This window comes from Leuciscus leuciscus (assembly GCF_965113295.1).
Source record: "Leuciscus leuciscus genome assembly, chromosome: 11".
Classification (NCBI taxonomy): domain Eukaryota; kingdom Metazoa; phylum Chordata; class Actinopteri; order Cypriniformes; family Leuciscidae; genus Leuciscus; species Leuciscus leuciscus.
The window spans coordinates 7,102,102-7,116,048 of NC_138735.1; the positions used below are offsets into that span (position 1 = coordinate 7,102,102).

The 13,947-nt window shown below is 38.1% G+C and overlaps 1 protein-coding gene and 1 long non-coding RNA gene across 3 annotated transcripts in view; both read left to right on the plus strand.

The window, feature by feature from the left end:
* Positions 1 to 13,947, plus strand: part of cpb1 (carboxypeptidase B1 (tissue)) — a 102,982-nt gene that overhangs the window by 7,648 nt on the left and 81,387 nt on the right. Inside the window, exon 11 of one of the 2 annotated variants that reach the window (XM_082184372.1) lies at positions 457 to 788. The exons of the other annotated variant lie outside the window; for it this stretch is intronic. Coding sequence (XP_082040498.1) covers positions 457 to 644 — 188 coding nt within the window. The 3' untranslated portion in view covers positions 645 to 788. Of the gene's footprint in view, positions 1 to 456; positions 789 to 13,947 lie in introns of those variants that run through there. 2 annotated transcript variants of the gene reach the window in all.
* Positions 5,740 to 7,767, plus strand: LOC309509610. The gene is made up of 3 exons (XR_014209930.1): positions 5,740 to 6,070; positions 6,696 to 6,772; positions 7,208 to 7,767. It is a non-coding gene; the product is annotated as an uncharacterized lncRNA (long non-coding RNA).

Consider the following 13,947-nt stretch of genomic DNA (forward strand, 5'->3'; position numbering starts at 1 on the left):
TGTACACCCAAAGAGCTTTACAATCATACCGGGGGTCTCTCCTCAACCACCACCAGTGGTTTTTGCAGGTAATGAGCATCTTTTTGGGTTTCACTTTATTTTGATGGTCCCTTTAACACATTCTGTTGACTATAAGCAACGTTGCACTTACATGTCTACTAACTCTCATTAGAGTATTAGAGGAGTATTAGTAGACTGGTAGGGTTAGGGTTAGAATAAGTTGACATGTAGTTGCAAAGTTACGTATAGTCAGTAGAATGTCTGTTGGAGGACCATCACAATAAAGAGTAAGCATATATTAAGCAGACAGTCTACTAATACTCTAATGACAGTTAGGTGACATGTAGTTGCAAAGTGACTTATAGTCAACGGAATGTTCAAAAGGGACCATCAAAATTAAGTGTTACGGATTTTTGCAGACGTGTTTTTCCCTAAACATGAGCTTTGTCGTTGCAGACCCAGCTGCTGGTGGCTCTGATGACTGGGCTTATGACATGGGTGTGAAGTATTCATACACCTTTGAGCTGCGCGACGAAGGACGTTACGGGTTCCTGCTGCCCGAGTCCCAGATCAAGCCCACTTGTGAGGAGACCATGCTGGCTGTCAAATACATCGCTAGCTATGTGCTCAACAACCTGTACTGAGAGGGAACTGTCTGGTAGAAAGCCTTGTGAATACATCAGGGTTTGTTTCTTATGAAATGGAGCGTGGCTGTGCATTCTGTGACATCAAATCATTGCAAATCTCAAAATATCATGATCAGTAAAGCAATAAAACACAAAAGTCTGTTTGTTGAATAATATTTAATACAAAGTATATTATGATGGGTACATGCATTAGATAGAAGCAATTAACAGCTATTTCTACCATCCAAAATATACAGTGCATGGCGCCAAAGAGTATATATATATATATATATATATATATATATATATATATATATATATATATATATATATATATATATATATATATAATAAAGTCGCATTTGCAAACAAACGAGGCTTGATATTTTGGCATAAATAACTTGGTTATTTTTAGTGGATGTATGAAGTCAGTTCCCCTCATGTTCTCTGTGGTCCAGAGGAAACAAAATTCAGAACTGCTGTATGAACATGATCCACTAACAACTTACATTTTGTCTTAATTTTGAACAATACATTCATTGTGCTATAATTTGAAACCTAACAATTTTTTTTTTTTGCTTGAAATGTGTGTTTGTGCCATTGATCTATACTATATACAAATAATTGGGTTGTGCTAAATGTATCTAAAATAAATTAAACATGGTTTGATATTATTATATAATGCAAATACATTTAAACAACTTGAGAGTGCAAGTATTTCTGGGGCTGTTTCTGGGTACCGTCATCTTGCATTACACATAATTCAATGCCACACTTTTCTGTAATGCCAGGTATTATATATGGTGACTGATAATCTATTACATAGCATAAAATGAAAATGAAAAGTTGGATGTAAACACATCCAATGTAGGTAACCACTCTTTTGTACTCTCTGAGAGTAAATACTGAGGGGAGAACAGTCCAAGACTGTTCAGGATAGTTTTTTGAGTACAAGTCTCACCACTTGATGTCTCTCTTTCACAACGATAATTTTCCGAAACAGCATACTTCATATAAGAGGTGAAAAACAGTATGTCCGAATTCACAGTACTCATAAAAGAGTAGGCCAAAGGTTAATCCAGTGAGATTCTGAAGTGTATATATGATGGAAACTTTACTATCCCATGAGGCCACGGGAGAGGATTTGTGAATGGCAGTGAAAGCGAGTAATTGACGCTGGTAGGTCACATGGTGAATGTAGGCCTAGAACGACCAGATTACATTCACACTACACATTCATAGTAGAAAGTAATTTTTTATCAGTTTTGAAGTAAATATTTATTCAAAATAAGTAGCCTACCAACTAAAGAGAGTTTGCGATTTTGGACGCAGCCATGCTTTTGTTCTCTTCAAGATAGAAGACTGTCTGAAAGCAGTTTCCCAATACTATGAAGGCACATTGTTATTGAAACTGGTTTTAAGCCCTACTTAGCCCTACTTAGGAAATGCGTTTTGGGAAATGGGACTATCTGCACACATTTAATAAGGTAAGTTAATTAGGTTTAATAAAAAAATTCCCCAGGAAATCAATTTAAGAAGGCCAGAACTGAGGCAGCTGGCCACTTCTCATTATCAGGCAGCAACTATTATTGACCAACTGTTTAATAGATACAGATGCTCTTTCTCCATAGGGTGCAAATATATCAGGTTTAAGGATCTATTTTTAGATTTGACACTAAAATTATATTATTTTTTTTACCGTGGGCCACCTTTTGTCATTGGGCAAAAATAATTTAAATGCACAGGTCTTGTAATATATATGACTCTGACGCCATCTAGTGGTTATATCTGACCATTTCCTGAAATAGTGAGTTATTTTTATTTATTTTTTATTGCAAATGAAAGGATACAGACATTAACAGTGAGAAGAGAAAAAAAATATAATAATAAAACAAGGAGGGTATACGGACATCAAACGGGATTGAATTAGGCTACACAAATCAATACAATATTACATTTTGTCAATATAAAAAAAAATAAGGTTCTTTACAACAGACTCAAGGATATTATTTGTTTAAGAAACCTTTGAGTTTAAAGGTTTTGACATTTTCTTAAAGGAAGAAAAAAGGGACTTTAAATCAGAGGGGAATATTCTAAAATCAGGATTACATTTAATGGTTCTTCTGACTTTATGAAGATGCAACTTGTCCAGAAGACAAAGTAATAATACCGTATAATCAATATTAACATCGTTAGAATGAAAATCTGACAAATAATAATAATAATTTGACCATTTATACCAATTTGTTACAACAGCACAAAACTAACAAGGTAACTTCTGACCAGAAAGATTTAGAGAATGGGCACTGATAATATAAATGTAGGATAGATTCTTCAATATAGCAAAAGGAACATAAAGATACATTCTCAGAAAACCTGCTCAAAAATAAATTACAAGGGTAATATCTATGAACAATTTTGAAATGTTCTTTAATTTTATTAGGGATAAAAAGTTTGAGAGGAAATGTCCATAAGTCATTCAAATCAGAGTTTGGATAACAGATACTCCATTTAGATTGTGCTTTAGGGAGGGTTCTTGGAGTTGAAGAAAGAGCATTTCTAATAAAGAAGTTGTTGCATTTTTTATCTAATACATTAACACCATTGATCACAAGTGTAGGGATATAGTTGTTTAAACAGTCGTATCTAAATGCGTTTTTATCAAGGTTCTTAAACTGACAGGAATACTTTTAGTCACCTTATTAAAATCTCAGTACATTTTCATTATTCCAAATAATACACGTGTGTGGGGAGAAATTATGGTTGAAAGCAATCTTCCAGGATTCTAGAGCTTGTTTATGAAAATATGAGAGTTTAATAGGTAATTTGCTGCACTTGAAATTACAAGATAATAAAAATGTAAGGTCACCTCAGTGTTTAAAGATTAAGTTAGGGATCCAAAACCAGGGTATTCTATTATATTTAGATTATATTATATATATTTTTATCAACATATAGGGAAAGAGCAGGGTAGACAGCAGGATTCTCCCATAAAGTGTCAAGTCTCTCTGCAGCCAGCAACATAGTATTTTTGGGGTTTTATCTAACCTTGGTTGAAAGATGTAATGAAGACGTTCTGAACCTGATCTGCAAATATCGACCCCAAGATATTTTATCTGATGTTTAACTTTAATACCCTTACCTGAATCATGCACATACAAAATTTCACTTTTCATGGGATTTACCACCAATCCAGAAGTTTTGGAGAAAAGATTAAAACTGCTTAGGGCACCAGAGAGACTTGTGAATTATTTTTAAGAAAGAGACAAGTATCGTCAGCTAACTGACTAATTATTAAAGTATTCTCTCCAATATTTATACCCTCAATATTTGAGTGTTTTATATGCAAACTTAGAAGCTCAGCGGCCAATAGAAAAAGAAAAGAGAGATGGGGCATCCCTAGCAAATACCTCGGCCCACAGAAAATCGAGGAGAAGTGCCGGAAGCTAAGGAGACACAACTGTTAATACCATTATAAAGAGTATGAATCATGTTAATAAAGGAACTACCAAAACCAAACTTAGAAAGGGCTTCAAAAATAAAGGAATGCTCAACTGTATCGAATGCTTTGTAGAAGTCGATAAACTAAATTAAAGCCTCTTTGTTTATAAATTCAGAATAATCTAGAATATCTATAATTAATCTAACATTATTAGAGATATGTCTATCCGGCGGTGAGTTAAAGGGGTCATAGACGGTGTTTCACTTGTGTGTGTGTGTGTAAAGGAATTCAATAATTTATGGATTAAAAGGGATTTAAGGGAACAAAGAATGGGAAAATCATTAACAAAATCTAACTGTAGTTATGTAGTAATCAATTTAAACTATTTATTAATCAAACATTTTTATGACTCAGACAAAATCATTGGCTCTGGTAACAGACAAAGCAATAGTGAGACATGGTAAAAACATTGTTACTCACACTTGTGTGTTGTGACATTACTGTTGGATCCGATAGTCGTATCAACTTTATTTTCAGTCTCTCTAAAAAGCTAAACTCTCTAAACTTGTTTAAAAATGAATCTGACGTAAAATGAAGCAAATAAACGCACAGTGTATTACCGATGTATGGAAGCTTGTTTCCGCCACAGAATAAAAAATAAAAAAGATAATTGCGACTTTTTATCTCACAATTCTGCCTTTTTTTCTCTCAATTGCACGTTTACATCTCACAATTCTGACTTCAGAATTGCATGATATAAAGTCGAATTGCGAGTTATAAAGTCAGAATTGCATGATATAAAGTCGAATTGCGTGATATAAAGTCGCAATTGCGTGATATAAACTCGCAATTGTGTTTTAAAGTCATAATTTCGTGATATAAAGTCGGAATTGCGCGTTATAAAATATTTTATCGCGCGTTATAAAATCAATTATCTTTTAAAATGTTTTATTCTGTGGCGGAAACAAGCTTCCATACCGATGCAGAACTTTGCTAAAAATAAAGTTCTCCCTTGCTTGCTTGATGTTAAGATCACAAGGAAGGCAATGCATTGACTGTTTTTCCACAATTTCGCACTGCAAAACGTCTTGCAATTATCAGAAGCATTTTTATTGTTTTGTTGCTGGAGTAATCCTGTGTTTGCATCTATTTACTACTACCTAAAAATTTCTTGCTGGGCATTATTAGTGGGGTAATTTACGAGATACATCCTTGGATCCATTAGCGCCTGCACTAAGCCATTCGGCTGATATCTCTAAATAAGCTCTAACTTTAATAATGTTCGACCAAGGGAAAAAAAAAGGCTTCTGGGGGGGTGTTTGGCTCGAGGTCATGGTGCGAATGACCCTAGGTTGATTTTATTCCGAACCATCCCTTTAAGAGTTTGAAATTCCTGCTGTGGAATGTAAATGTATGCAATTCTAACCTCTGGCCAGCAGGTAGCAAAAGAAGCCAATAAATAAATTACCGGTCTCCATTGATTTTCAGTCAGCCATGTCTCAACATGTTGCCGATTATCCATTTCAGTTGCACCACATATGTATGCTTGTCATAACATTTAGAATAGATGCATAGCATTTTATGACTCATTTCTGCAGTCATTAATTCTGCTCTGACTTGCACCTGACTTCTGACACATTAACAGGTATGTTAGAACAGCACATGGATACACTCTAAAAACTCCTGGGTTATTTCTTCAACCCATTTTCTGGGTTATTTGTGTTGGGTTAAAATTATGGGTTATTTTTTCAGAGAGTAACCATTTTCTGGGTTATAGGGCTAATATTTTGACCCAATTTATGGGTTGTTTGGGTTTCTGGGTTATTTTTCAAAGAGTAACCCATGTTCTGGGTTATAGGGTTGGCTTTCTCTCTCTCTCTCTCTCTCTCTCTCTCGCAGTTGTTCTGGAATTTTCTCAAAACAGTCGTTTGAAATAACCGTCGCTTCGCGCTCGATCCGTTTTGGCCTGTGCTTCATCGGTGCAACTTCATCTATATTCAAGGTAAGAGAGTATTTTCAGTGTTGATGTAATGTTAACTTTTCTGTGTCCATGTCCCTGTTGCTAGTTTAGCAACAATTTGCTATAAAAAAAAATACGTTGCTACGTTGAGACTAGCGTTAGCCGTGGTAATTCTGTGGTTGGCATGTATAGCCGCGGCTATCACGACAACATCTAGGTCTAGGACAACTCGAGGTAACGTTATCGCACACCGGACGCGATTTTGAACACGGTCCTGAGCCGTTGCTGGGTGCCGCGGACAGACCGCCGGTGTGTGTGTGTGTGTGTGTGTGTGTGTGTCCGTTACACTTATAGAGAATAATGTGTTCGAATTTTAAAGACGCGGCGCTGCGCTTCGCGTCCGGTGTGCGAGCCCCTTGAGAGAGTGCACGTCCGGTGAGCGATACCTCGAGTTGTCCTAGACGCGACGCGGCGCTTCTCGTCCGGTGTGCGAGCCCCATAGCCGCGGCTACAGAGCGACGAGGCAACACAATAGTTGAGTTATGTTTACCAGCTGTGCCGTCCTTATCATATTATACAGTGCTCTACTGGCTGAATAGTGAGAGTTAAAGAAGCGGGTCAAGTCTTCAAATTGTTGCTAACCTCTATATTGCTATGTTTTCTCCAGGTCATTTTGAATGGACAGTTTTGTCGCTGATAAGCTAACTGAGTGGCAGCTGTCTGAGCTGACAGAGAATTTTAGAGGTGAGCATTTTACTCTTATTGCCCTTATATCATCTCTCTATACCTAATTTTTTTTTTTTTTTATAAGACTTAAATGTGTCAGTGCAAGATTTTGTGAAAGTCACAACTTCTTCGACAGTGGGGTATGTACAACCCTAAAATATTATTGTGCCTTGTCTTTAAGCTGTTATGCATAAGAATGGGCTGTCATTACACTTTTTAATGAAAGAAAATATGTCATTCACACAAAATGGGTAATGTTAATGCTGCAAAAGAACCACATTAGTTAACTAGCAATTTGGGCCATGTAAAAAAATAATAATAAAAAAAGAAGCCACTGCATTACCTTAAAAGTGATTATTTGTTAGCTTTATAATGAAAGAGTGTCTGGTGAGTGATTCACAATTGTCTCGACTTATTAACAATACTCATATTGTCTTGTTTTCTGTCTTTCAGATAGATGAGGAGGCATTTCTTCTCTTTGATGAGGACCCTATCAAAAATCTTGTCCCCAAAGTTGACCCCAGGCTTAAATTCCTGAGGCTCTTCTGAGAATTGTTGTTTATTTTTCTATTTTTTATTTCTAATATTGTTATTACAGTGTGACCTAAAATAAATATGAAAATAAACATGTCCAAGTGTGTGTTTTTTCTTATAGATTTTTATTTAATGCAATAAAAATGTAAAAGTGCTTGAAGTGTGTAATATAATGTAAAACAAAGTTTTATTTTCTGAAATAAGGCATACTGGGATAGTGACCCAAGTTAGGTTATTTTTGACCCAACTCCTGGGTTAAAAAATGATCAACTAATTTTTGGGTTATTTCTACCCAGATGTTGGGTTTTTTAAACCCAACATTTGGGTCAGATATTTAACCCATAATTTGGGTCAAAAAGCATAACCCAATTTTCTGAGTTGAAATAACCCATAAATTAGTTGGTCCCTTTTTAACCCAGGAGTTGGGTCAAAAATAACCCATTATGGGTTATTTTTGACCCAGGAGTTTTTAGAGTGTAGGCTACCCAAAATTATTGTCTGGGCCACCTACATATTAGATATTTATGCTTTCTGCAGGAGCAATGCCCACACAGAGTAGACTACTGTAGTAGCAGCTGATGCAAGACAGAGCAAAACTGTTCTGCAGATGCTAAGTATAAATCTGCGTGCATACGGTGACGCAAAAGTGTGTGAAATTCAATGTAGTATGCACTCCAGGCGGCTAGGTGGCAATGTGAAGCACTGATCGGTGCCTTCACTGTCTAGTAGACTAATCCCCATTCACACGGATCCGCGAAAAAGACTAAAAACGCTGTATTGTGCTACCAGACCATTAGATGGCGATGAAACACTGTAGACCTTAATACATGTGCATGACGTCATCTTCTTCAGAGATTTGCTTTTTTGTTGTTTAGCCTACATGGAGACTACATTTTTATCCACCCAAAAACGCTGTTGTCGTGTAAATGAACGGCCAAAAGGCATACAAAGTTTTACGTTTTTAGTTAAAAATGGTGTTGTGTAAATTTGTAAATTATTGTGTAAATTATGCTGCCAGGCCAGTAGTTGTCAATGTCACTTTTGTAAAGAAAAACTACGTGCCTATAGGCTGAACACGTAATAATGCATGCGCATGATGTCACTGTTTTCACAAATTCATGATTTTGTAGTTTACACGGAGACAGTAATGGTATCGTGTTCAAAAACTGGCACTTTAAAACCTGTTTTTAAAAGTTTGCACTTTCAAGCCCCCAAAAACGCTGTTGTCGTGTACATGAACAGTCAAAACACATAAAAGGTTTACCATTTTTTCTTGAAAACGGTGTCGTGTAAACCAGCTAATATTTGAGTTCTGCCACCACAAATATGCAAATAAGGACGTTAATCCAGGGTTTAGGAATGTAGAGTGTAAAACGGCAGTTTATAAATAGCCATGTTAACCAGGGGTAAATTGCAATGTGAAACATGACAAGATAACACTGGATTATTTTTAACCCAGGGTTTAGAATGATCCACGTTTAAATGTTACAGATGTGAAAAGCCAAAAATTGTGTGGCTTGTTAAAAAGAGGTTTTTGCTATTACTTTCGTAAGATACTGTATCAGGCTTACAGATTTTTACATTTATCTGCCCTTTGAAGGCAGAATATAGATAATATAAATTTTGTGAGCAGTAGATTGGGCTCTTATTGAAGTGGTTAAATGGACTTTCTCTTTTTTTTTCAGGGCTGGTGGTTTCTAATACACTCCTAATTAGTGAATAAACCATGGCTAAATAATCTTTACATAAGATTTTGGCTGCTTTTGTTGGCCTGTGAATGCAGCCCTCAGTGGTTTGTGAGGTCAAAACTGTTTATAAACCTTGGATCCACTCAGCGATATTCATTCCGCCCTTGTTTACCCTTTTAATTCCCAGAGAACCTAGATATTTCACTCTGTAATAATTTAGACTACGTACATGATATAAAAGACAGAAAAGGAGAGGAAAAGAAAAATGTTCACAACCCCCCCTTCCCTTGCTATTTTCGCGTACAGACGACAGTGTTGTTCACACGGATCCGCGAAAACTATTAAAAAACAATTCTGCTGCCAGGCCAGTAGTTGGTGAAGTCAGTTTGTAAAGAAACACGACGCGCCTATATGCGCATGACGTCACCGTTTTCACAAATTCTCGTTTTTATAGTTTACACAGTGACAATATCGTTTTTAAAAACTTGCATGTTTTCAGGCCCCCCAAAACGCTGTTGTCGTGTAAATAAACCGGCAAAACACATAAAAAGCTTTCTGTTTTTATCTGATAATGGTGTCATGTAAACGGCCACTTAGTTCCTTCAGTTTATTGTTCGTTATCGTTAACGTTTGATATGTAGATTCCTTGTGTTGTTTGAAGTCTCTTTGTATCACCATTCTGAGTCACGCGTCGTCTGTGTTGGATTTACCGCACGTAACCATGACAATTTTATTTTATTTGAAAGCAACAAAATATAAGTAACTTCTAAAATGGCTCATCCAGGCATATTAATATTCCATTAATGTTTTGAGTGTTTTGTTTTTAATGTTATGTAATAGATCATTTGTTTTTTGGTTTATTTAAATGCATTTTTTAAAGAATAATCTTTTCAATAAATAAATAAAAGGCATTTTATCAAGTACTATATTTCAATCATTGCATTACCAAATATAACCATTGCCAAATGTTAATGCATAAAAAAATTTCTGCAAAAATAACTATAAATATAAAATATAAATATAATGCTATAAAATTTTGGTCATACCACCCAATCCAATAAGCCATGTCTAATTACCCAAAATATTTCATTAATAATCATGAAAGGCACATTCCAGTTCTGTGGAAATTCCATGTGGGCCGGGCTGTGGCTGTTCCCTTTCAAGGGAACTTCGAGCTGCGTCGAGACGCGGTGGGAACGCCCTGCGTGATTGCGTCGTGAAGCACGTGTATAATCAGTCCAATGGAAAGACGAGACGTCATAGGCGGGTGACGTCATCGACCAGGAAACTATAAGGCAGCCCCGCTGACACCATAGACAGTATATAAACTGGACACAGCGACCCCATTGGATTCAACGGAGACAAGTGAAGTCAAATAGAAGCACTAACTTCCTGATGGTCGAGCGTACTGCGCAGACTCAAACTGAGCTTGACGACATAGATGTGACGTGAGCAACCCGTCTATCTACTAGTAGCTGTGCCGAGAGAAATCTGAATCATTCCCTTACAAAACTTGCAGAGACGGAGAGTGTGAGTAGGAGGTGTCCATGAGCTAGAAGCAGGAGAAACTTTTGCCAAGTATTCTGATTAATTACTTTGTCATTTTGCCTCCACGTTCCCCCGATTGCGCGCGAGCTTCTCCTCCTGTCCATACGGTAATCTCTCTACTGTGCGACAGAGAGTCGCGTGGTTATGACGCAATCGTTAGCCTATTTTTACAAAAACTGCTTCTACGGGGCCATAACGTAAGATACAAGGTAATGGAGCCTTTTATACATTGTTGTGTTTCTTTAGAAATAAATAATGGACAAATGGAGTCTTTAAACGCGTCAGATGTAAAGTTATTCGCTGTCAAAGTGACGCCAAAATGAATGGGAGTCAATGGGATGCTAACAGCAGGTGATGGTCCGCTAGTCAATGGCGGCGCCCGGGGCTACTTCAAAATAATATGAAACCCTGCCCCCCTGGCTGACACAGATCGCGTTAGCTTCTGTGCCTTCAGCAAGCGATCTGTGTATTCTGTCCTTGTCATATTTATTGTTGTCTGTCAAGTTGCAATATATATATATATATATATATATATATATATATATATTATGTCAAAAGAGAGCAAGCGAGCGTTGTGTTGTTCCCTCCCCACGTTATCATGGGTGGGGACACACACTTCAGCTTTGTGTTGCTTGTTTGGGAGTGGAGCATGCCAACAGTCAGTTCTCGAGGGGGCTGACTGTGAGCATTGCGAGAAGCTGTCCGTGAGGACGCTCCGCTCCCGCCGGCCGTTCTTCGAGGAGGACGGTTCGGTGCGCGCGCCCCGAGGCGCGGGTCCCGCTGCTGCCGAGGCACGGCGTCGACGCGCATCTTGGGGATCGCAAATGGTTCTAACAAACACCTGTTCGATCCAGTGCCTTATCTCGGGGAGAAGCACGCTCTGCGGTTTCTCCTCCCCGGGATGAGGCACTCATGCTGCGATTTCCAGTTCCGAGGAATTGGTATCGTTATAGTGTTTTTGTTTAAAAAATAAATAAAAGAAAAAATATCAAAATAAGGCAGATGTTTATGAGTTTTCAATAAATAAATAAATAAATAAAGTCAGCTCATAACTCTGTTGAATAAAGAGGAGCTTATAAAAGGAGGTTTTATATAGTGCTGTTGCTAAGTTAAATATTACTGGCCAGCCGAACATATATGAGAGTGAAAATATAAGGAAAACTATATCTCAGCCTCCTCGTCGGGGAGTGCCGTTTTTTCCCTATCTCCACACTGAGGTGTCGAGATCGTGGAATAAACCGGTTTCTGTTTATGTGTTTTATCCCTAAAACTTCTACTATAGTAATGTTATGGGTATTAAGTATCATGGTATGACAGTGCCTCGGGTTAAAGAGACGCTTGCGAGCTATCTCTCTCCCGTGTTGGCGTCATCATAACCCCGACGTTACCCACCAGCCACTATAAATAATAGATAAATATTATTAGGCAGCACTGGTAGGTAAAGTAAGCATGGATGAATGTGAGGACAATGTAACAGCACTGACGCTATTCGAGAATTGCGTCGCGCAACAGATAAACTATACCGGGGAGAGACGGTTTCGAGAAATCGTTTCTCCTCGGCGTCCTCTGGGTGGCGACTCTCTGAGCAGGGTCGCAGCGCTGCCAGTTCGGTTGTTTCCTGCTGGTGGCCACGGAGTGATATATTTATATATATATTTATATTGTTACGATTCTTCTCAAAGATCGCAACAAAGTAAGGGAGACGCCACACAACCGCTACGTAAACAAGTAGATTTATTTAAATAAAGTAATAAACATGAAATGTCAAGAGATCAGTATAAGTGTTAGTCAGTGTGTCAGTATGTAACTGTAAGTAGCAAGCTCAAGTGATATCAGTTCAACCAAACATAATGAGCAATCCAAATCAACACATCACATCAGATCAGATCAGATCTCCGAAGCGGTTGTGATCTCCCGTAACCCACACATCCCGTCAGCTCTCCGGAAGCCTCCAGAGCCGCAACAACACCAGTGAGCCATCGTCTACCTCTCTGTTTGACCCAGTGTCTTTTAAAGTACCATGATCTGGTTCAGGTGTAAAGCCACGCCCTCCAGCAATCAGCCTGTAACTTGGGGACAAACACACAAGCACTCACTGGACAAGGACTCATTGAACCGTCACACACCCCCCTTTAAAAGATCCGATATCTTATAAGGATCCTCAAAACCTCTCAAAAAGAATCTCAAATAAATAAAAATAATTTAACAAATCATACTTTCCTTTCAAAAGCACTCTTTATGAAATCTGATTCCCGTATAACAAGTGTTTTTCACAGTCACCTCCATTCTCCTAGACTACTCAATTTATCCCCAGCAATCTGGATCCTGAAAGCATATTAAGGCAACAAACAGAGAGCACAGAAAAATAGTAACAACTGTCCAAACACTTACAGTACACTACTCGATCTAGTCAGGAACACGAGATAACGCATCTGCCACTACGTTATCAGTTCCCTTGATGTGTTTTACAATTAAACTGTAAGGCTGCAAAAAGAGAATCCAGGGCATTAACCGCTGACTCGGAGACTGTAGAGGACTTATTGATAGGAACCCTGTAAAAACGCTGACGAATAGGTCGCGCATCTCCCACATCCACATCATGCTGGATCAGATCCGTACGGGTGGGCACATCTGCAAACAAACTAAGAAAATCAAACAACAACTATCAATTCTGACCTTTTTAACTCTGACAAATGTGAAAACAAGACATCTAGATTCTGAAGGGTCTCTGAATTCTTTAACCGTGGAAGCAAGACACAGTCTCCAGGTACAATCACATCCTCCCCTCCTTCTACAGAAAAAGGTTGAGAATTATCCAGAGGGACAGCAGCAACAGTAACAGCTGGCTTAACAAGTTGAGTGTCAGAATTACAAGAATGATAAGGCTTAAGTAAATTTACGTGAAAACACCGTTTAGCCTTTCGCCAATTTGGAGTTGCAATTTGATAATTTTGGTCAGTCATTTTTTGAAGAACAGTATACGGACCAGTAAACCGTGCGCAAAAAGGAGAACCAGATGAAGGTAACAAAACCAACACCTGATCACCTGGTATAAAAACACGGCATTCAGTATGTTTGTCAAAGTGTTTCTTCATCTTATCTTGTGCTCCGACAAGATTTTTCTGAGCACTCATTCCAGCTAAAAATAAACGTCTACGGAAACCATCTACATATTCCAACAAATTTTGAGGAGGATCCTTTTCACCCAATCCCTCCCTCAAAACAGAAAGAGGACCACGTACACTGTGACCAAACACAAGATCATTCGGGCTAAAACCCAAACTCTCTTGTTGTACCTCTCTAGCTGCAAGTAACAACCAGGGTAAACCCTCCTCCCAGTCGCGGTTCAACTCCACACAGTAAGCACGTAATAACGCTTTCAATGTTTGGTGAAACCGTTCGAGCGCACCTTGACTTTGGGCG